This window comes from Coloeus monedula (assembly GCF_965178545.1).
Source record: "Coloeus monedula genome assembly, chromosome: 5".
Classification (NCBI taxonomy): Eukaryota; Metazoa; Chordata; class Aves; order Passeriformes; family Corvidae; genus Coloeus; species Coloeus monedula.
Window position 1 is genome coordinate 34,590,467 of NC_138785.1, and position 25,300 is coordinate 34,615,766.

At 37.1% G+C, this 25,300-nt stretch overlaps 1 protein-coding gene across 6 annotated transcripts in view; it reads right to left on the reverse strand.

Moving 5' to 3' along the window:
- Positions 1–25,300, reverse strand: part of RAP1GDS1 (Rap1 GTPase-GDP dissociation stimulator 1) — a 90,755-nt gene that overhangs the window by 12,862 nt on the left and 52,593 nt on the right. For 4 of the 6 annotated variants that reach the window (XM_082282463.1, XM_082282462.1, XM_082282465.1 and 1 more), the window contains 4 exons: positions 13,164–13,310; positions 5,234–5,362; positions 2,751–2,876; positions 54–197 (listed from right to left, as the gene is read on the reverse strand). In XM_082282463.1, coding sequence (XP_082138589.1) covers positions 54–197; positions 2,751–2,876; positions 5,234–5,362; positions 13,164–13,310 — 546 coding nt within the window. The remainder of the gene's footprint in view (positions 1–53; positions 198–2,750; positions 2,877–5,233; positions 5,363–13,163; positions 13,311–25,300) is intronic. The other 2 variants (XM_082282467.1, XM_082282464.1) reach the window with 1 other exon arrangement.

Genomic DNA, 25,300 nt, shown 5'->3' on the forward strand with positions numbered 1-25,300 from the left:
CATTACAAGTATCTGCTGTTGCCTTGCAGAACATAGTGACAGCCCATACTTACCTCCAAGCAATAATAGAACCATAAGATCAGACGCTGTTTTAAGCTCTGCAATATCATCCTCTTTGTCACTGTCCACAGTCTTCTGGACGATCTCAAGTAAGCACTCCACCAAACCTGCTTCAACCAGCTGCAGTTTAATGACATCTGGAAAATAGCATGGATAACAGGAGTCAGAATCAGGATTTTACATGCATCTATCATACACACATGCAGGACAGACTGTAAGAAATAGTGATGTCAGTGTTTTCACTGACAACTTGTGTACATAAAACTGCAATTTCCTTATTTGAAATTCTTATGGCCAACTTCTGTTATTATTCATCTAACAGGCTTTCCCTGGCTCTGGACTGCCTTTAGAGCTGAAGGTATATGGAGCTCTTCACTTCTAAAAATGAGGATATTTCTCTGTAGCAAACTTCTGGCACCTCAGTTATGGCACAGCAGACTCATAAGGACTGTGCTGTGTTCACACTTTCCAAACAGAGACAGTATATCTGCCATTTGTTCAAAAGTCTGCAGCAGGAATGCAGAAAGGCCAAATCCAAAAGGTTCGGTTGGCAGAGAAATTTGTTCTGGAAACTGATGAGGCAAACTAATTTCTTAGTTGTTATTCAAAACAAGGCTTGAGAAGGTAATAAATTTTTTTTCCAGATGACATAGAATCTGGGAACAATATTTTTTCTTTTGTTTCTAAAATAACAAAATATTTAACAGATCTTTCCCTTGGAGTTTTCTTTACATGCCTAAACTCCCTTTCTGTGAAGAGGGAATGGCAGGCTGTCTTATGCTATGTTAGGTCTTTTCACACATGGAAGTGATTCCAGTAGATTTTGCATGCTGATTTTGAAAAACAGTAACAAAGCTCTGCAGAAGTGTGCAAAAGAAGTGGATCTCTCTCAGTTTTCTACATGAAATAGTGTTTTAACAAAAAGGTGTTTAACGCAGGTTAAAGTATTTTTTGGCCAGGGCTTTGGAAATATGTTTTTCACACAGTTTACAAGCCACATTTGGGAGAGGAAGTGTGTTCTACCTCGGGTGAAGGATGTGTCTGACTCTCAGGTTCCTGGTGTCAGTAGGCTTTTTGCCTGAGTGAAATCTATTGTTCCTCTAAGAGCAGCTGACCTTCTCATGAACTTTGTAAGGAAATGCAAAATCTCCAGTTGGGATTTTTTTTTAAATAGGCACTTTTTGCACTGAGGTGCTTTTAAAAATACAGAATTCCCTTAGCTACAGAATACTGGGTTGCAGATGTTCTGTGATTAGAAATTGAAATTGCTACACCAGCATGCTTAATCAACAACTGAATTACCAAAAAAGCTTAAAACACCCTAACCACCAAAATCTAGACTCTGCAAATACTTCATTTAGATGTTTTTCCCTTCTGACCTATTGCTAATTATCTACAATCAAAAGCACCTAAACAGTACCAGCAAAGTGAACTCATTTAAGTATGCCTTGAATCCACAGTGGAAATGTTCCTCTCAACATGGAAGCATCTGAGCCAGGGTCAGCCAGCAGCAGTGAATTTCTCAAATCTTACTGAAACTAAAAACATACTCTAAGAAAAATTAAGCATTTGAACTGACATATGTCAAACACAAAAATTTCAACCCTATTCCGTATCAGCCTCTGAGGATGGACCTACCTTAGAGGAAATAGCTAATTATTATATAATAAATTAAAATATTTTGGAAAAAGATGGGCATTTTTAGAACTGAAAAAGAGGAATTGATTTTCCATGCCACTTAAAAGTCAAAGTAGCTTTTTAAATGGAAGTGAAAGTTTATCCTGACCTATACTATGTAAAACAGACACACACACAGTGTGTATGTACAACAGAGTAGAATGAAACATAAATCTGAGTCTGCAGTCCTATCTCACAATTTATTCAATTAAAACAAGCTTTAATGCTTTGGTGGTTAAAACAAGGTTAGAGAGCCATCAAATATTGTGATGTCTTCCCTACACAGAACTGCTTCCCACATCAGTCCAACTCGACCTGTAAACTCATTTCTTTATTTCCATTAAGTGCAAATGATACATTGTACAAGCCACCTTTGTCTGATCCTTTGGGAGGAACATCCTGGAGGGGGTGATCAGGTGCACATCAATTCCTGCTCCGGCTTGAGCAGCGAGTCAAACTCCCAGGGGCTGCCGGGGGCTACGTAAGATATGCCACCAAACACCCAAATTAAATTCATAGAATCTCTCAATGAACAGTAAGGGCAGAGTGTTTAGCCCTTAGCTCTGCAATTGACATGCCCCTAGCAAAAATAATGTCCACAGGAAATGGAACAGCCACGGGCTCTGCAATTCCAGGAAATTCTGTCCTGGTGCTCCAATGGTCTACGAACACTTGAGCCAGTATTTGCAGACAAATGTTGTGAAGCCCTCTAAAAACCAGCTTTTTGATATTCCCGCTGTGGGCACAGGGCAATAAAATATAACATAATTGTATACAGAGTGAATCAGTGATGGAATTACCATCAACAATGTCCTGGCTCCTGTCATATGCTCAACAATTAAGATCGATTCACTTGCATGAAACCACAATCACAAGGATCAGCCATGGTGGCTTTGGAATGAGGCAGCTCGTTACTCTGCATGTAGTGCCTGAAAAAGATACTGATATACTGGAATACAGAATACACATAAGAGAATGAGTAAAAGATAGAGTAAGAAAAAAAGAATTCTCACCATTTTCTGCCAGGGGGGCCAAAACTTCAAAAATCATCTCTTTTTTATCATGCTCTATTTGCTTCTTGAACAGTTTCACAAGCTCTTCAGCAATGTTCGTGTAGGCAAACTGCTCCTTACTTGACTCTGTGAAGCAAAAGGAGAAAATCAGCATAAAGTAAACAAACCACATCAAAAGGTAGAACTACTTTTTCTCCTTGTTACCAGGTTTATTCAGTAAGATGACTAACTGCTATTTACAGACAAGACCAATAGACTCATGCTTGTCACAAAATGAAAAGATAAATGTCTAACACTTTAAATGTGCTGACCTGAATTAATTATGGTTAAGGCTGTTAAAAATATATTATTATATTATTCAAGACTGCTGCATCTGGTTTTGCCCAACAAAATGTAAGGTAGCTATAGAAACAGTAATAATACAAAAATAGTAAGTCTTTGACTTCCCTATCTTAACAGAAAGAAGGTTATATACCTGCCCCAGCAGGTTATATACTGCCTTTGCTATGGGAGAGATAAAGATTTGCACCAAATGCTTTAATATTTACAGGGTTTCATGATGGTGACATTTCTTTTGAAATCTGTGTGTGGCTGTTGCTGGGCCGTCTCATACTGTACAGATACAGCATAAAGCAGCTTTACAGATGGGTGAGATTCCTACCAGATTAGCCAGCAGATCTTCACATGTACATTCAACAAAAGCATCTTTTATTCCATTGCCTGTATCATAGTCCTCCTCACTGGCAGTATTACAGGGGATGCAGGTGGTAGGGCTGGTGTTCTGCGTTCTCCAGTTGCCACCTCCTGAGGGCCATCTGTAGTTAGAAAACCTTCCAGCACCTTTGCTATTGCTCTGATGGATGGGATTACTTTACTGTAGAATTGACCCCAAGGACTCGGGGAAAGTATGAACTGCAGTCCTAGACACTTTTGTGCACATTGTGTGTCATTATTGTTTTCTCTCACTATGCATGGTTGTATTGTATATTCTTTGGGGATTTTTGATCTTTCCAGTATTTTAGCAGATCCATCACTGGTTTGTGCCCTGCTTTGACACACAGTAACAGTCATATAATGCTTTTCAAATCTGTGCAATGTTGTTGTCTCATAAGTGATGAAAAATGACAACCTCACAAAAAAATTCCCTGAAGTTACAAGGCAAAAATAAAATAATATAGTTACAATGTGATGGACTAAACTATTGCTTAAGAGAGAATAAAGTATTACAAAGTAAATTAATTTTGTGCCAGTCTTAAAGAACGAGCACCTTTTCAGTGTATACAAACTGGAAGGGAAGCAGCTGCTCTTGTGTTTCTTTCCCACAGTTCTCATTACTCAACAAGACAGAGCTGGATCTTTCCAAAGAGGGAAAGGAAATTCTCAGTGAGGCTACCATTTATTACATTTCATATCATTATGGTTTGGTTGCATTTAAGCACTAGAACTTTCAGTGTATGACTCATATACTTTCTGCTGTGCAGACTCAGTATATAGTGCCCATCTTGAAGACCTCTGATCTGTTGATTTCTTTAGTGCTACCCTGATGGCTCTTTCTGTTGTTGATTTGTTAAGACTTGTCTGCTGTAAATAAATGTGTTACGTGTATGATCAGACTAAACTAGGTAACATAATACTTTCTCTGGCCTGGAAATCTATGAACTCAGGCCACCAAATACTACAAACTCAGAGATATATTCTTCATATTTTGAACTGCTGAATGTTCTTAGAAATACAAGATGATATCCTAAGTGCTATGTATTATTTCCTCCAGTGCAAAAAAACCCCAACTTGTAAGACTAGAATTTCACCAAATAGGTTGGCAAAAGAACAGCAATATAAACCACAAAAGTTAATAAAACACAGGCCATAACAACCTGTTGATTTACACATGGACAAATTCCAATGAAAACTGATCCACTTGCAAAGACATTGGATCAAAGCAGGGCCACAAACTTCAATTTAAATGAAGTTGTAACTAAAATTAACATCTATTCATGATTTGTACATGGAGGTATTTAAACTAGAACATGTTAAAATTCTACACCTAAAATAATACTGTATATGCAGATTAATGAACTGTGCATGCCTCAGTTTCATTCAGAGATTTTCATGAGCCAAATTTAATCCTGATAAAACTTTGTGGAGCTACACCAGGATACAACATTTATATTATTAATAAATAATTCACATTAAGTAGCAGTGCTATGGAAATACTGTTCAGATGATTTAAAATGTGCTTAGTTGCACCGAAGCACAGTAACATAAAACATAAGGCTGAATTAAGTACCCAAATAAATTTCACTTACTGAAGGGGAAAAAAAAAAAAAGAGACAACTATATATTCTAGAGAAAATAAGCAAAAATTTCTTGTCTGTTATTGTTGAATGTACCAAAAGGACTTGAATGAGCTTTTGTTAGGCTTTAACTAAGACTTAACATTATGAAAACTGGATGTAAATTTGAGAATAGTATCATGGACTTACCGAGTTCTGCTAAATTGCCAAATGCAACAAGGCACATTTCTGTCAGAGCTGCATTTTGGCAATGAATACCCAACAATTTCACTAACGTAGGAATAACACCCATATTGATAAGCTGTGACTGCAAGGTATCTACATAAAAAAAGAGTACAACAGTGAGTTAGCATTTCTCTTCATAGTTCTGTTCTTTTAACCAAAAAAACATTTTTCACACAAAGCAACTTCTAAGCTAAGCAACATTAAAATGTCTGTCTCCTCTACTCTTCAAACTAGGATTTGGTCCAGATTTGAGATATGGACTCATAATTCTCCTTGTCCCTGGCAATGGAATGTATTTCCAGAAATATTCCTTCCTGATCTGCTCATAGGGTATAGTGAATTATGCAGCTACTGACAATTTTGTGCTTATCAGGTTCCTAATACATGTCAGATTTGATTCTGGGCTCACTGAGACTAGCTGACTGAAATTGACCTGAACTAGGTCAGTGAAATAATGATTTATCTGAGATCTTTTTGTATATACTCTTTTTAAAATTAAAGATCAAAACTGGAAAATTAAAATCAGAATGAATATAAACTGGCACTGAAATAAACATGAAAAGTTTTATAAACACAGGAAGTCACAATGTAGATTATGAAGAGCTTGAGAAAAAAGAAAGTTTAATAAAGACAAAAAATGGAAGGTTTAAGAAAAGTCCTTAGAAGCCATTCTGATAATTTCTTGCATAGGATGAAAGCTTATAGTATTTACAAGTAAGAAAAGTATTGCTCCTAGGTGTCTGCAAATAGAAAGATGCTTTGATGGTTAGGCAGAAACATGACTGGTTTAAAAGATTATTTATAACAGTATTTCCTCTTACACATTTTACCTATAACATAGCAAAGAAGAAAAACATTGTTTCACAGTGAATAGAATGAAGCAGACATAAACACACCAGATGTTGTTTAGTAATTTTCCTAAGCATCTTTTTTCCTTTGTTTCTAAAGGAATTCAACTATGTTTAAATGTTACAGACTCAAAAGACAAGGAAGGATCCAAAGCCCAGTGAAGTCAAGAGAATTGTATTACTTCATTTAGCTTTTGGTCAAGCCCTATTGGGGAATTCTGAGGGGTTTTTTGTGGGTTTTTGTTTGTTTGTTTTTTGCTGTAGTTTTCTTGTTAAGGAATTTATTCTAGGCAACTGAAATCAGTTGGAGTTCTTATATCTGTGGCATCAGAGCCATAAAAAATTGCAGATTTTTACAGGGAGATAAAAACATATGACATCTGAAGTTTAGCAAATTTAGAATCATCTCATGCTCTTGAAAAACTCTGTGCCCTCAAAATTCTGCCAAGCATGTTTGAAATTTTCATATAATGAAAATTATTATATGATTCCAAAATATTTAGCTCATTTGTATTCAGTATAAAATAATTTGATAATAATTATGAATTTGGTATACTAAGTAAATAGCATAGTTATTACAGGTTATTGGGGATGAGCAGGAATCCTTATGGCTTGACATCTTTAATAAAACTGTATTACTTACCAGTAACTGAATTTCCTTTTTTGGGGGGAAGGGATTACCTCTTCCACAGATTCGTGGTCTTTAGTGAAATTTATGAGAACGCCATGTCAGACACCAAAGAGCTGTTGAAGTTGTCAAATTTCAGGTAAGCACAAATTGTACTAGCGCATGCATTGAATGCCATTTTACCTCTGGCAGATGTGTGAGTCACTACTACACCCTCCTACTTCATTCCAAACTGACTGTAAAAATCTGTCTTTCAGTAGGAAAACTGGGGAGAGGGGGAGATGGAATGGTTCTATAGAGAAAATTATTGTGTAGGAGAACTCAAGTTACTGGTAAATAATCTGGTTTTGTCCTTGGCTTGTAATTGTCCCCTGCAAACACTTAAAAATTCTGAAGGAAAACTGGTCGTCATGGAGAGTGGGAGAACAAAGACACAAACCACAAATGCCATAGAAAATTATGTGGAAAGAAATTGCTTTGTTACTAGACGATACCTTTAGTCACGCTAAAAGTCGCTTTATCCAACATTAACGGATAAAGAGACAATCTCTATGGACTTCATTCCAACATCAGAAGCCTAAACTCTCCATTTTGAGCAGGGTTTTTTTCTGCTGTCTCTTTCTTAATACAAAATATATAAAAAGCATGGAGGAGATGAGTGGAAAAAGGGAAACCACATAATCTTTGAAAGGAAATAGGAATCTTAAGAGCCAAATGGAAAGATACATTGTTGATCAAGAGAGCACAGAGTGCACTGACTAAAGGACCTCTAGAATTTCCAAATTAAAAAAAGAGGAAAGAACCCCATATTCTAAGAAAGAACACTTGTAGTGGGTCAAAAGTCAGATATTATGCCAGACTCCATACCAGTCTGATTTTCCCAGAGTAGAAGGATGGCACCTGAGTACAGGAATTATCTATCTACAGTGGTAAGAATGGCATTACAAGAATTGTCAATAAAGTAAACATTGCCTTAACAGCAGTAAGTGCTAATTTAAAATTTTTAAGTTTTCTCGTTTCACAAAGACAGGGCAACCCTGTGAGTCACAAAACTGCACAGGAAGCAAGACCCTTGAAAATAAAAGGCTGCCAGCAGCTATTTGCTGTGTTTATACTTAAGCCTGGGCTTGCCATAAAAATTCTGGACCTGACATTTACATATGTAATTATCACCAATAGGAGGCTCATTCTCTAGCAAAGTCTATTAAGCAATTTAAGATAAAGCATTAGGCATCTCACTGGTACGGAGACCTACAGCACTTTTTAGTTCAGATAAATTAAAAACATCTAAGTGGTTCAGTCTCACTCTCTCTAGTGCCCTAGGAAAGACCTCAGACTGGGTAGCTCGGGCTGTGTATCTTGGCCTTTCACTGCAGAAAGTGTTAATGCCCTACTATAGCAGGAGACAAATTTGGGGAAACATGCATCCACCCTACAATCAGTTGTCTGACACAGGACTAAAGTGAGCCATGACGCCAGGCAACGTCGTGTTTAAGGATGGAACAGCACTTCTATCCACTTCCTAAGCAGAACTTTATGCACAGCAAGCAGGAAGCATGAAAAACTGAATGCCTCTTCTGAATTTATGACTTAGAGCCACATTTTACACTGCTATCACATGTTGCACTATGCCTGTGTGTTCTTTTGGGGTGAAAAGCACTGACAGTGATGCTGTACAGATGCATATACAGGTAGATAAAAGGCAATCAATACATGCGCCAGCACAAAGAATTACCTACCTAAAACTTGAATTTCAATGGCTCCATGTCCTTCGGTGACACACATGGAAACTCCAAAGAGTAAGATCTGAGGAGAATATCCCAAATTGAGAACTTTATTGGGGGCATTTTAGTTAAAAACGCTAATTTAGGCTAATCCATTATTTTGAAAAGATTTTCAGAAAACAACTCATCATTTGTGTCCCATCAGTAATTGTGATTATAATGCTGAAGGAAAATTAGTTTTGCACAAATTGATAGCATAATTTCATACCCTAGAGAAACCTGCTTGCAATCCCCACAGCTATGTTAAATCATGACATCTCATAAAAGTGATTGTATAGATTATCTCACTATGGTAAGGAACATACTTTTGATCTGCTTTTACATACTTTAGGTTACTTTGCATTTAAGTATATTTAGGTCTTGAAAGCATGCTAGGCATCTCTAGCTGTGATGTAAATGAAACAAAAACCAAGACAAGCATGAAAATTAGCAAAGGTAAGTCTTAGGAGGAAGCATTACTGAAGTATTGCTGTCAGACCATAATAATGGTGCCATAAATCTCCCATTCATTTCTTGTGTATTTACATAGCTTCTGCAGATGGTCAACAGTGCACATCAGACCCCAACATTCATTCCAGTTGCTAAGTTTTGTGAGAATAAGAAAGCAGTTGTATGATTTAACATCAGGATGTCACATTTTACAAAGGTACTGAAAGCAAGACAATCTCAACAGACTGAATTTACTGTGAAATGAAATGAGGCAGCAATCTATAAACATAATTATTTTTATCTACGTATATATGCTCACATATATAAATGTATGTATACTTTCACACATGCACACTGTATCCAGTTAACTTCTGATCTCCTGTTTGACTACCTAATAAGCCAATTGGCCTAGTTCTTCCATAATTTCTCCGTTTCTTTAAAAAGCCTTCATGGTTTGTTTTAGAGATCTTAAGAGACAATTTGTTACCTTACAGACTGATCCCATTAACTTGCAAATAGTCTTGGCTCACAGGATTATGAGATCTGCAGAATAACCACTCATATTTCTAACTCTTTTACGTGAGTGTTTGCATATGATTGTTAATTTTATTAGATTAGTTATTAGTTTTCCCCTCTTTATCCAAGCCTGCTTTGCTTCTTGCTCTTAAGCAGATTAACGGCTACACAGAAGCTAATAACTGAAAGCAGGGATGAGCTATTTGTGTCTGATTGAATTTGGGTTGTAAAATACAATTATGACAAGAGGGTCAAGATAACCTGGCTGAAGGCAAAGGGAAATTTTGCATCAGAAAAACCCTCTCATTTCTAGCAATGGAATTAAATATCAACACTTTTTTTTAAAGTTTAAAAGAATTGCAAGAAATGCCAAAGTTTGAGTTTGTTGTCTTAACAATTGTAGTTACTAATGAAATGATAAGATACCAAGGAAGCAAAGAAAGAATTGAGACAGTAAGCAAAAATAATTCCTGAACACAAGCAGATGACACAAGAACCTTGTAAAAGGAATCCTAGTTTTAAAGCTTAGACAACAGTGTTATGACTGGAGTTAAAATTGCAAGCTGAGTATCCAGAATCAGGATGAGATACAAGAATGCTCCATTAATTTGCTCCGTTTAGGAAATCTTACTTGTAGCTGCTCCTTAGTTGCCTTTTTTGTAAAACTCATGTGTGATAAATCCCTTGAAGTACTCAAGATTGAGTCTCTCATGTTAAAAAAATAAGGCAGTTGATAGTTACTAATAACGAAGTAGTAGCTATTGGAAAAAGAGGGCAATGACAAATTAGCTGACCGGGAATGACAAATTGTTTAGAATCAAATAAAACAATTTATATACTCTTTTGATCATAAAATGCTAATGACTGGAAAATATTAGCGTGTTCACAGATAATTAGATGCAACTAAGAACCAACTGTGCTCTAATGGTCCTTAAGTGGATAGCTAGTACAAATTAGAAGAGTGCAAGTCATTAAGAGGAAGTAAAGAAATCTTCCAAGTCCCCACCTGTAACTTTTTAACATGGCATGCCAAGCTGGAAAAGATTATAGAAACATGCAAAGAGAAGGTAGAAGTACTATTCCAAAGACTGAAACACTTCCTCCTAACCTAATATTTTTTCTTTTATTTTTGTCTAATTGGTTTCCATAACTACGGACAAAGAAATCTGACTCTAGTCTGCAATCCCATACTCCTCATCCTTCAGCAAAACCAATGCAGTATTTACCTTCTTTGTAAGTAGCTGGGATCAAACCTTTGCAAGTAAATCCCGAAAATGGTAATCACTAAGCTGTGAGCACAATTAACTGTCAGGGCAGTCTAAGATTTCATGTTTAACAGGTCAGCAAAGAACTGTATTTAGTCAGAATATTATTCACCTGCTGGGGCAATGCATGGAAGTAAGTGGTTGTCTCGGGCTCCTAGTTGACATTGACTGCTGTCCTGAAAATTTATCATGGCCCACAGGTGATATTTTTAGATCAGCTCACAATTATGGTCCAATTGTACTCATGACCCTTAAAACAAAACTGGCAAGACAGGTGAACTACCTGTTTCTCCATTCACATGCTACAGTATGGTCACTGAGTTTTCTTCTGAAAATTTAGTCCTCTAAATCACTTTTCTTTTTTTTAAATACTGATTTGGCATACTATTTGGGGTTTAATTCAATTAATTGCCCCAGTCTGTGAACAAATTCACAATGGAACTAGAGGACACAAATCTTACACAGACTACCCATGAATGCTGGGCCAAACACGAGCTGGGTTCCTACAAACAGGACCCTTCCTCATGGAGACAACCAAGCGTGTGGGGTAAGGTGGAGGTTTGGTAAAGCCCCAGCACTCCTCCCTGATGTGATGGTAGAACACGGGGCTGGTAAGCACCCAGATCCAAGAGCTGGGAATATTCCGGCATTTCTCACTTCTGACATTGCTTCAGTGGCTCCTGTGAATAGTGTATGTCTGAGATGAAAGATGTCCTCTAGCAGAGAAGAGAGCAGCTAGTGAATCCTCCTGGCTGTCACTGAACCACACAACTGCTTTATTGATTGCATCAGAATAAGCTATCTTACTAGATGGAATGAGTCATTTATTCAACGTCCATAACAGTTAAGTTGTTCTGAAGCTGCTTGTTTGGGAGATTTATCTTGTAATTAGTTTTCCTAGAGAAGATCTGCTGGGAGCTTGGTCACTGAAGCAAAACTGAAAACAGTATCTCTACACATCACTTTTGGACTTGCCTGTCTTGAGCTACCAAGTATACTGTATGCTTATTAGTCTTAATTAATACAGAGGGTAGCTTAGAGGTGAGAATATCTAATTTCCTCCAAATACTGCAACAAAGAAAGTACTAAATTAACACTATGAAATGTAATAAATCCGATACTCATGCAATGTGGTCAAGCAAAACAGTTCTTGGAAACTATATGAAATAAAAGAACTAGAAAGTTGCTATTTAAAGATGGGAGAAGTACTGTAAACAAGAATTCTTAGATAATGAAAAGAGGAGGAAAATAACCCAATGTAAGAACAAGAGAAAGAGATGAGACACATACAACAGTTATATTTGGAGCTGGATGAGTAACACAAAGAGCTGAGATCTCCAGAGAGATGGCACAGAAAACACACATAGTAACTATGCTAGAAGAGATAAAGCAGATCAAAAATGTATACAGTGAAGCCTATGGACCATCCTGAAAAGTAGGAAAGTTTTGGGGACATAGGAATGGAAAGTGAGTTACAGCAAATGCTATCTTTCAGGAAATGGTAAGTAACTAATAAAAAAGATATTTCTTCCTAAGATAAAACACTGCAATTCAGGAAATGGGCATGATTGAAGACAATGTAATTACTAACTATTTGTAATCTGTGCCATTGCAAGTCAGGAGAACAGCCTCTCTGTAGCCTTCCTAACATAGTCCAATTTTCTTCACATTTTGAAAACTTGAAGATATGCAAATGTTGTAAATACACTTTGGCACATTAAAGCACTTGTGTGCAGAAGCAAGCTAGGTACTAGGTTGTACAACTAATGTAGAATGGTATTGTGTTACTCTCAGTGGTCAAGGGTTTCTCATTTTATATACTCTCATGTTTTTATCCCAGTCCCTAAACATTTCCAATTAATGGGACAATGAACATAAACTTATAATTTGTAGACACAGAACAGTGTTGAACATACCTACAAATGATTCCCTATTTATCTTAGAACAATGTAATATATGGTTTTATACACATTTCACAAGGAGAAAAATTATTAACTGTTTGGCATACATACCCTTAAATAATTAACAACACTGCATGTCTGCAACAAATTAGTCTTATGATGTTATTTGATACCAATGAGAAAGAGAGGACTTAATGTAGCCTTCTAATTAACTTTTATAAATCTGTATGATACACCTTTATGCTTTGCTTTTAGACAAAGAAGTAAATTCCAGATGCTGATCTTAAAACTTTATACAATTTATGTTATATGGAATTGTGTCAGGAATATATCTAGTATTTTTTGGAATATAATTTTACTGAAACAGAAAATTGTATACATGAATTGAGGTCCCTGATCTCTTCAAGAATAACTTAGTGTTAAGCATCCACAATGTAAACCTACAGACGACTTTAACTTTTTATCTTTTTTTGTTGGGGTTGTTCTCCTGGTAGACATAAAGCAAATTTTCGGTGTTGTTTACCATTCTCATTGCTATAGTTCATCAGCATGCCACAAAAGACAGTCAAGAGCTTCTCACTGGCTGGATCTGTTTTACTGCACAGTGACCTTAAATGGTCTACTACAATATGTGCACCACCTGCATGGTCAACTGCGTTCCTGCCCTCATCTGTAAAACAAAGAATTACATTAAAAAAAATGAAACCAAACCCCACCGTCGAATCCCGAACGTAACAGTAATCATACAAAATGAAGCTTTTAAACAGAGTGAAGTTATTCCTCCAGTGTTGTCAAATTCGCCTAGAGAGATGATCGAGGGCCAGCTTTTAGTGCAACAGAGCTAGGAAAGTGAAAACACCTACAAAAAACCAGATTAACCACCTAGCACTAATACCTTTGTAAAGAAGCTCAGTGTTTGAGGCAGAGCTGCTGGAGCTGATAAATAATATTCTGAAGATACACTGAGTTTTGCCAGAGGGAGGTACTGAGCACTTGACATAGCCTAGCTCATATGCAGGTAAATCACTCTTGCTGTTATGCAGATCAAGAAATTGAAATACAGAAAATAAATTGCTTGGGTTACTTAAAAAGGGGAATAAAACAGACAAAGCAGACAGAGGTTCTAGTTCCGAGTGGCAACTGTTCATGCATGCATTCTGCCACACAGCATGTTCTCTGTACTTCTATAGCTGAAATTTAATACCACTATCAGATTCTTTCTGTATGCCTAAAAGAAAAATTTGCTCTGCATCTATAATAGACTACAACTTTCTGAAGGGTTGTAAATAATAGATCATAATCTTTGTATGGAACTCCTTCCATATAACAAATCAGATTTGACGCAACAGTGTAGGAATAAAGGAAAAATAAGCCTTCTATTACAGTAATCATCAATACTGCTTCCTTCCCCAGCAGGCAGTAAGCAATAGACAACAGTCAATAAACTAAATTCTGGGGCTTCCAAAAGGAGAGATTTCCATGTGAGCTACCACTGGACTCAGCTGGAAAATCTGGATGAAAACAAAAGCTTGGGGGGCAAGGAGGAGGCAATCACTAAAGTTTTGCAATATAAAGAACTCCAAACCCTCTCCTCCATTTTAAAAATTCTTTCCTCAAAGCAAATCTCCTCTTTTCTTTGTTATTCACCATTCCATCATCACTCCTCTCTCTCCCCATTGTATGTGGAGGTCAAGCTACCAAAGTTTTCGTCATTCTGCAACGTATTCAGCATGAAACCCAAGGCTGTACACATTTATAATACGATCTTCCACTGTAAAGTGTTTCAGAGCTCTGCAAAAAGAAGCTTATAAATCTTCCAATTCTTGTTAATACTATTTATGAACTATATATACCCCTTATACTATATATAAAAAACCAGGATTCTAATATTGCATATAGGGACTTTAGAAAATTTGTCGAATGGAGCTGAAGGAAGGGTAATTCTTGCCAGGTCTTAACTTAAAATTATTACCAAAGCAGCAAGAGTTTTGCAGAATAAATTCACTGCCATGACTGTTTCCACCTTGGACAGGATCAGGATATCAGAAAACTGTGTTTCGCTGCAGGCATGTCTATCTCATTTTGAAAAAGGAGAAACTGTAATCTAGTTCATAGTTAAATTCAAGGTAGGACTCTGTGCCAAGGAACAACTGTTAAAAAAAGGACAAATAGAAAAGAAATCATTCACATCCTTGATGTCATAACAAACATAGCTATAATGCTGAAACAAAAGGAAGTCCTACATCAAAATATAGTAAAACAATATAATCAGGTGTTTAGACTCAGTGCTTACATCTACCAAATCAGCAGAGAATAGAAAGTAATTTGGGTTGGAATATTCAAGCATTCTGCTTTATGTATCCTTTTCTGGTATTTTTTAATTAGAAAATTTATGCAAATACATGATTTTGTATTTGACTCACCTGTTCTTTGAGTCAAAACAGGTGTGCAAAATGAAACAATCACTGATTCTGGATCAGATGGACTGAATGTGCTTCTCAAATTTCTATAATGCAACCGAAATCAACAAACTAAGATGATAAATTCAGGTAAGAATCACATGTCAAGCTCAACCCTGTGTCCTGATGTTGATGAACAACATGTAAAATATGTAAGCAAAGAATAATATAGAGTTGGGTGATGGTTTGGAAGCAAGTGTTAAAACACTAAAAAAAAAAGTTACAAGCCAACTTCCTTACCTGGACAGAATTTGGCAGAACTCTACTGAAAATTACTGTGGGATGGTATTTTACAACAAATCTAAGTCATATATCCTTTAAATTCCTTTATCTCTAGTTTGTCAAAGAAGTTATATATTAAAAACTGCTGTATAGTCTCTCACTTCAAATACATGACAAACTCTTATCCACACCATGTTTTTGTTAGGTAAACAGATAACCAGCTTCTGCTGTACAGACAGAAAAAGTAAAAGCAGGAAGATTCAGAGACAAATCTCACTCCAAGAAATGTCTGTCTTTATGGTATACTCAAAAAGTTAGGTACAAAGGAACCTCAGGATCCCTCCCAAGAACGCAGCAGGCTGTAAGTGCCAGCCTTTGACAGGACTACATAGGATGGCAGACTTGTAAAGGAGATGCCATAACTGAGTTTGTTACTCTCCCTCTTTCTCATGCTGGAGCTCACCCTGCATGGCTGCTTCTCTGCCCTAGGCAGCTGAGTGAAGAACAGACCTGGGTGAATGTTGTAATTAGGATCTGCTACTGCCTTCTTCACCCAAGAGGATTAACTCAGCTCATTAGTGCAGGGCCACAAAGAATCCTGTGCCAGATGTAGGAGGAAAACCCTGAAGGTCCTGCCTACCCACTGCCAGCACTGCTGTGACACTCCACTGCATCCCCAAGCAGAAAGTGTAGTCCTGACTCAGAATGCTTGATGTGCGTTTCACCAACTCGCTTCTCACTACTCCTCTGTCACTAAGGAACAGATTTTGCACACAAGAATACTCATCAAACTCCAAATCATTTACAGTCAAAACAAGCCCACAGCATGTTGCTGCGTCTTGTTCTCAATCCAACTATTACCTTGCAGTTCAGCAGCTCTATGAACTCCCACATTTAGCATGCTTCCAAGCCTCCCAGAAGCTGTGTTCAATTATTTTTCCTGTGACCTTTTTAAATACACATTTGCTATTCCTAAGAGAACAGTGATTGAACAGTTTAATGAGAGCATTCACATTTCTGCTTCAAAATGCTTCACTGCAGCTCACAAAGGGCAATGCTGTTGTATAGCTTTTTTAAAGTACATGTCATACTGTCTAAAGATGCCAGAATGATAACCCAAGAAACCAGGAGGACTTTTTCCCCATAAAATGTACAGTAAGATTTACTACAGAGTGAGTTATTACTTCCACAGTGTTCTTTAGCCCAATTCAACACAACTGTCTCTAAGAATTAGGACAGTCCCTTTTTCTACACTGAGTTGCTCAAAGGAGTTTTATGCAAAAAAAGGGTTTTAAGTGGATTGTCAAATTACTGTGACTATTCACATTCCCTCTATGAATAGGTTTGTCAAATCTTCCTGTTGCTCAATCATGCCCAAAGTCAACAACCAAACTTTTTTTAGTGTGCGTGATTGTTAGATGTTTACAATGTAGCACTTAGAGTAGTTTCAGTTTGCTTTTCCCAAGCCATTTGCATCAGTTTCCCTTGAGTTTTTGTCCCTAATTCTCCAAGTCCTAAAACAAATCACTAAGTCACAAAATGCTAACAAGAAAAAATCTAAATTGGGAAAAAAGGGCTGTGCCATAGTAGAAGGAGATATTGGAAAATATGTAGGCTTTAAAAATACACCAATTTCTCAGTAATTTCAGATAATCTGCTAGAAAACAATTTGATGGCATTTCTTAAAAATAATCTTTTGGGCTTTAAGTATCAGATTTATACTTTGAAATGTTCTGGTTTTGTCTTGCAACTGGAAACCTGAATTATCCTTTCCTCAATTCATGTCCTGCCAAAGTTTATTGGTGTAAATAGTTGCATTGATATAAATGGTGCAAGTCAGGGAGGGAAAGGAAGATCTGCATGATCAAGGTCCCTCATTTGCATAAACCAAATTGCCAAGACAGCAAATTTGGGTGACATAGGAAAAATATAGTATTTATTTAAAAATTCTTTTTACTTGTGTAATGATCAAATCATTTAAGTGACATACTGCCATTTTACTTTAATTACTTCATCTTCATTGCATTTGGCTACAATACTGCATTTTTTGACCAAATATTGCTTAGATTAGACCAGTGCTTTACAGATAACTCTTTCTTGTTTATCTTAATTAAAAAAGATGAACTCATTTACATTAGCCCAAGTTGGGGGGTGAGGCTTTTCTGTCTACATGTTCTATTTCTATTTTCCCCTGTTTTTTTAATTAGGTCTTCTTTGGAAGACTTTTGTGGTGAGGCACTCATTTGCTCCTGCTGCTTATTTTTTCACCTGAAACCATAATCATCTGTGATAGCAAACCGGCTTCTGCAACGAAATTATGATGTGACAGAATATTACCAACATGTGTAAGGAAAAAACTGCAGGAGTAGAACTCCAAAGGAAAAAACATCCTGGTCACATGTGGAAAAAATAGAGAAAATATTCAAAAACAATGGCAAACCCTGAGCTAGTGTAAATGACATTATCTATGTAGACACTAGGAAAAACACTGCCACTTACATAAACTGGGAGTTTACCTTTTTTTTTCCCCTGTCTGAACACTGTAAGATTAAAACTTTTCATTAAATGCTGTCATTCAGTTTTAACACTTGACTCTACTTTTTATCCTCAGTCTGGTTTGTGTAGGCTTTTTAGTCACTGCCCCGTCAGCTCTCTGACTGAATGACTACAGACTACAACCCTGTTACACAACATATAGTAGTATTTAATTTATTTTATTTTTCAAGGAAAGTAAGCTTCATGTGATTATACTGCACTACTGTCATTTGCTGCTTTTTCCATGTCTTCTGTGCACTTGTCTAAAAGGGACATTACATAGCAATACTGTATTTTGAGATTCATGTTTTAATAATTTGAAAGAATTTTTGGGATTGCTCTATCTTGTACTGAAACTTCCCTTTCCTTTATTAATTCCTTCAGGAATTATAAGACTGATTACCACAAGTACAGTTTTGTTTTATTTGCTTACTGATTAAAATCAATCAATATAACCTTAAAAGTTTTGCTTCATGAAGAAAAAAACAATCTTGAATTAGTTATGCTTGCTTCAGAGATAAACAGAATTGTCCTGTAGCCAGTTCATCTTAAAATGCTGGCAGCTATCCTTAGCCCAAAGGGTAAGCATTGAGGATACTGTTTCATAAGTTATTCCTTTAGAATAATTGCTAGAATGATAAACATGTAAACAGTAAAGTAGAAACACTAGCACAACATTGTCTCTTAATACAGCCCCTTCAAGGACTGAAAATAGGTAGAGTTGATCTTTTTGGATAAAATGGTTGCCAGCAATTTTTTTGGCTAATGACAACTGCTGCAGCAGTGTACTGGCCCTCTTATGCAACTAGTTTATTCTAACAAACAAATACAATTCTTAAATGTATCCAAATAAAGATCTAGGGACGTTTTTGGTAGACTCTTCATAACATGTTCAATGTGTGGACCACAGGATATCAATGCCAACAAGCCCTAATCTCTTTCATGATTTCTTTTGTCTACAGAGTCAGGAGCTTGGCAGAACATTTGAAGGGGAAGGTAAAGTGTGCCAGTATTGTAATCTCCCTAATGCTATGCTGAGGCAGCAGTCAAATGTAAGCTGGATTCAAGACCACCATTTAATTTCAATAAAATTTGCTTATTTGTCATATTCCTCTTATGTCAGATAAATACAAGAAAAAACATGTGTTTCTGATTTCAGACAAAAGAACAGTGATGAATTTACTGCTCAAGACTTCAATAATTCACTTCCAGTCAAATGCTACTAGTGGATCTGAGATTCCAATAGAGCAGCAATAATGTTTTTATCAGCAACAAGACATACAATACTACCAGACTCAGTATTGGCAAGTCATTTGTTCTGGATTCCAAGGATACTTCAGTGTGTAATTAAAATGTAGTAATTACTGTTACTGAATTCTATTTGAAATTAAAGAAGCCAACTAGAAAGAGAATGTTCTACTTAGATATACTAAAGTCAGGTAAAGGTCCTCAAAGCTGAATGTAGCACTTCCCTTTGCCTTCCTTTTCATATGCAATATGCTTACAGCAGTCTCTTCACTTGATTTTGTAACTCTATGAAACTCCTTAGCAATTCCATTGCAGTCAAACAAATTACTCTAGTAATGAGAGCGTAAGTCAGAGCTGAAGCCAGCTTAGTATTTCATACAGCATGAAATAAATCATGGAAGCCAATTATACGGTAAAACAGCAGCCAGTTTTTCTACACTGGTAAATAGGCATTTATAGCATCTCATGCTATTAACAGAACAGACCTGCACACCACAATTAATTTAGAATTCCTACTCCCAGGCCTGCAGTGCAATGTTGTCTCAGCTTCAAACTCTCCAAAAAGAAGAAGGGTGCGAAGTGAGCATGGCATGGTCACAGTCTGGTGCAGAACAGGGGTGTGCTGCTGGCTGCTGCTCAAAGGAGTTTGGCAAGAGGCTGAGCCTGGTACTGTGTGACAGTGATGCTGCTATCTGAAGGAGCCCGAATGAGCTGTGGGTCTCCACCAAAGCAGCCAGAGGAGCAGTCTCAGAAAATGTGAAACTCATGGGGATTTGGAGTAGGCTGGGAAAAGCCCAAGAAGGAAAAAGTAAAACAGAACCAAAAGAATTCACCATAAAGTGTATTTCTGGATTCTACTAGGGTACTTTTCTTTCTCTACTAGAAAAAGAAAGAAAATTATTCCAAGAATTGAAAAAGTAGTAAGTGGACCTGGGATCTAGGAACAGCTGAGGCAAGTCCTGGGTTTGGAGTCAGTGCTACTTATCCCTAATAATGAAGCCTAGGAGGAGCCTAGCCTGAGAATGAGAATTCGTGGGTTTTGCATCACCTCTCAAACGGCTTTTTTCTGATGCTCTAGAAAGATTTCCTCATCATTCTGATTCCATTTAGGCCAGCTGTAAAATAAGGAATTAGAATAATATTGTTTAACAGCTTCCTAAGAACATTGATGATTAATTGCTAGTAAGAACTCAATATTACTGAGGAACTATATGTTGGAATACATACACTCTAGTTTCTAGCTGATGCAATACTTGTGTGCAGAGCCTTGGAAAAAAACCTGCACTATTCAAGGACTTCTAAACTAAAAATGCTATGGTTTTCTAAGACTCTGACATGCCTCAGAGAGGACAGATCTAAAGGTAAAACACTATTACTGTACAATCAAAACCTTGAATTTGAATTCTCTGCAAGCAAAACACTCAGCTTTCAAGCAACAATTTAAGGACTCTGGTCTTAATTCCATGGTACTTCTTGGGAAACAGCTTAGTAGGTGGCATTTGCATTTGGTAGGATCTAGTACAATGCTAAGTGAAAAATTGTGGTAAGATGCTGCCTAGCTGCATGAATCAGGGTGACCTTCATAAAAAGGATTAGCCAGTAGTGTGCCATTATCAACAGCAGTTGTGTTCTAGGATTCTGCTGGTTTTCCATATGGTAATGAAAAAGGTTATGCCATTTTTTGAAGAAAACTGAATTTGACTTCTTTCCAGTATGGTTTAAGTGTCTGATTTTCTCCTGTAGATCCTGAAAATAATCCTGTCTCCTGAGAGAACGTAACTGTACAATTGAGCAGTTTCTTTCTTTTTACTTAGCCTTTCTTAGAAGATCCCTGAAAGAGATCTGTACATTCTTATAAGACAGGCAGCTGAGTTTACAGAATTTATAGCATGTATAAGATCTTTTTAACAAAAAGTGATAAAATGTACATGTTCTGAAGTGGAGGCTGAGATGAAGAGGGATCTGGTTTTACGTGAAAGGCCACATAGCTGAAATTCAGCTAGGAGTCTTGCCATCAATACAAGTAAGTGTGCATAGATAACAAAGAATGTACAGCTTGGGAAATGAGAAAAGGACCCAATAAATCTCCTGCTGAGAACAGTAGATAAGCAGCTGTCAGAGGAGAGCCATTATAGAATGAGCTGGCATTTCTAGCTTCTTTCCAACTCTGTAAGATATTTATATACCAAGTATGGTTGCTAAGAACGTGTACCCAAGCTGGTGGTTTCATGAAGAAACAGGGCTGTGGTACAAAAAGAAGTAACTTCTGGATTCCCCAAGGAGGTCTCTAAGCACTACCATTAATATGTATATTATGGAGGGGCAGAATGGGAAATTTTTAACTTCCATTACAAGATATACGGAGAGTTTACCTCCCTTTGCTAGCTTTCAGAATATGTGAATGCTCTAAACAGCAAGAAGGAATTATTTTCTAATGGATAAGAGCCTAATCTAATCCCAACTGAAGTCAATCAGAATGACTCCCTCTAGTTTGTACGGCTACTGAATCAGGCTCTAAATATCCCAGCCTTTTACTTCCTCTTAGAATTATCACTTTCATAGCATAACTATGGCAGCCTCCATCATGTGCACAATGCTTTATAAAAACACAGGAAAGTACTTTTGCCACCAGAACTGAAGTATCTAACAAGTCACCTGTGGAAAGATCAGAGATTAATATAGCGTGTGCATCACAAACTTCAAGATAAAAAATATTGTGAGGCTATTATTAGCTAAGAAAATAATACTAATTTAATATAGCATCATCTTCCATTGAAATACTTGATAAAATTTATTTGGTTGGTGTGATCTTTCATCTAGACAAACTGCACTGGTATGGGGGGGTGTCAAGAGTAGGACAGAGACCTGGCTACAGACAGGTTTTGTCTTTCTCCCACATTGTCTTGTTGGTCTTGCAAGAAAGTAGGCCTCAGTTGAAAACTGTAGCCTCAGTCTCCCTGTCCCCCATGCACTTGATCAGCCACATGAGTCAAGTCATCAGACTCTTCCCAGTGTACTGTGAAAAAAGCCACCATACAGAGCCGAGGGGTGTACTAATCACCAGGGTGTTCATTATGTGATCACGAGGTGCAATTTGGATAATGCTTTTCTTTAACTTAATACCCCAATGGCCAGAGCTGATGGCAGCAAACAATTCTTAGGCTTTATCTACAGCAGAATTAGCCATTCTGCACTGAAGTAAGACACTGCTTTTTGCCACAAAAACCATATTAAACATAACCTTTTCCAAACAACAGAGATGAGATCTTTATGCTGCCTGTGGAGCCAAGGTGTAGGGAGAACTCAGAAGTATCCTTTATTTGTAATGTCTGTACCTCTGTAATATCCCTTAATGAACAAACTTATTAAAGAAACAGCACTGGGGAGAACAACAGGAGGGGATGGACAGACAGACAGTAGAAAGGTACCTTGAGTTTGACTCATGGCTAAAGAGTGGTGAAGCAGCTGGGATAGCTGTTATGCCCTGACTGGAAAATGCCCAAGTATTTAGCTTTGATTATAAGCAAAACCACATAACTGGTGGTTAAAAGGAAAGAACGGGCCAGGAGCTTTGCATCTAATAATATAGTTCTGATAAAATTCTGCCATGAGTGAGGCTGAGGACTCTGTTGTCTGGGGATTCGGAAGTACAAGCAGCTGTACTTGGTACAGGCTGTAGATACAGTGGGGGAGAAAGCAGGAGGGAGAAGAGGAGATACCATGTCTCCATTTCTTTACTTTGCACTTTCTGCTTTGATGAAAATTTGGGGGCTGAGGTGCATGTGCATGGATAAAGCATGTAGAACAATTACAGGCTGTACAGGAACACGCAGTAATATATCTGTTCTTAAATTGTAGGGCTGCACTGAACAGTCTGCATACAGTTGCTTCTGACAGTCTACAATTCATTACTTCTGGCTTAAAAATCTTTTTATCAGCCTCAATTGTTTCTTTCATCTCTACATACAAGAGGAAGGCTGTGAGACCAAAAGCCTCATCAGTAGTAACAAAGCTTCCTTCAAGTCTGCTCTGCAATTATATTTGCCTGTATTCTTGATGTTCAGAGATTCACATAACACAAATTTCTTCAAAACAAATACTTCAAAAAGGATGCTCTCAAGGCTGCTTGGTATAAGTTTGACCTAGTTTTTCCCCTTTTATGGTTTATGTAATGCATTTAATTCTCTGTATTTTCTTCCATGCTCAAATAGGTGATTAAGTAGTGTTTTAGAGGGCTAGCACTGATGAGCACCCAGACAATAACATGTCTACCTCAAACTTAACAGACAAGAAAAACTGTCAGTACGTCAACAGGTTTTCATCTCTTGTTTTCTGTGAGGAAATGAACCTGTTCAGTGAGGTCTTTGGCCAGGTGCAATTCCTCTTTTATCTCATGGAAGGTACTAAACCTCTTTCAGCACAGGGACTTAGTAATGAATCACCTTTCCATAGCAGCTGTGTTCCAGGAGTAGCCACTCCTGAACTTAGGTGGAAATGGTCTTGCCTTCATGTAGCAACTCTGGGATCTGTGAACACTGAGGAACCACTGCCATCTTCCTTTAATTTGGAAAAACAATTCAGGCAATCCTTCTCTTCAAGGACAGTTTTAAGGGGCTTTCCCTGCAGAAGCAGCTGTTTGTCCCACAACTTTCATCCTGCACCATGCCAACTTCTCTCAGAAATAGAGACCCGATTAACTCATTTTGGCACAAGCTGTCACTAAACGAAGTGATGCATGCTTGCTGGGATGAAATATAGGACAATTGGGGCCTTCAATAAATAGAAATGTTGCTATGAGCCATCCAATATGGGCTTTAATGCATGGTCTCAGCCTAACACTGATTTAGAATTTAAAGATATTCCTCATTGCTGCATGTTATAGTTACATGGGCAGTAGAAGTACAAAAAAAGCTCACGTATATGGAAAAATATAGTTACTGATGTAATACTGATGTATTATACAAATCACAATTACCAGAAGGGTAACAGCTGCTTTTTTTTCAATTGAAAAGAAAAACTACTATCGATATGAAACATTTTTAATTAGAACTACTGGCCTCCACATCTTGTCTTTGCTATACTTTATATCTCCTTGTTAGGGAAAACCAATAGAAAAAAATTGAAATATATCAAATTTTCTAGTAATAATCATAGTGAAAGTATTTGTCCTAAATAAGAATTTAGGATAGAGTACATAACTATTTAATAATTACACATTAACATAGAAAAATGTCAGATAGGGTGGATGTGACAACTAAGCACTGTAAATAGCCTCTTCTACTCAAATCCAATATGCTAACCTTGATTTTTGCCACATTTTATTACACTTTACTTATTAATTTTATTGTGAGTGACTCTCCTCCCACAGGAGGACATGACACACAGAACACATCACTGCCTACTGTAGATTTTATCAGTGCCAGCTTTGCTCCACAGAAGGACAACACAAGGTGAGTAATACCGTTTTCTGTACAGGATAAATCCTGCACTGTAAAAGCCAGCAGTAGTCCACAAAACCTCACACTACAAAACCATTTCTGTGTGTCCTTACTGTATTTCATAAAAAAAAGTGGGATGAACAGCGACATGAACACTTACAGAGATTTTACTTATATGAAATAAACCAGTGCACCTGAGTGCGACCTTGATCTCATACATAATCCTGAAACAGAATATAGTAAATAAATTATGTTATAGGAAGCTTAACAGCTGCTATTTGAAGTTTCCATGGGGAAGCAGCTGTTCAGTTGATTGGTCACCTTAAAGAAAATCCTAAATGAAAGAATTATACATTAACATCCTCAAGCAGTAGTTGTTTGTAACTGGAAATGCCAATATACGATTAACTTCCCTGAGGTCAAAGGCAAGGTAATTTAAAACAACATAAAACGTAAATTTCTTAACTCAGATGAGAAAAAGTAGCAAGGAGACAGGCTACAGTCAGTATTCATACAGCAGAACTTTTGGTAAATGCAACATAGTATGCAGAAAAATTCTCGCCACATAAAATAAGGCATTAACTCTCAGGACAACAAAATGATTTTACAATTTCATCTCACTTCCCATCTGCAGGCATCCATAGGCTTCTAATTCCTTCATGTGCATAAAAACATGTTCCTGATGTCTCTGCTTCTGCACCATATTTATTGTGCACTGACTTTTTTTCAAAATTTTAAAGTAAGAGATAATGAGGCTG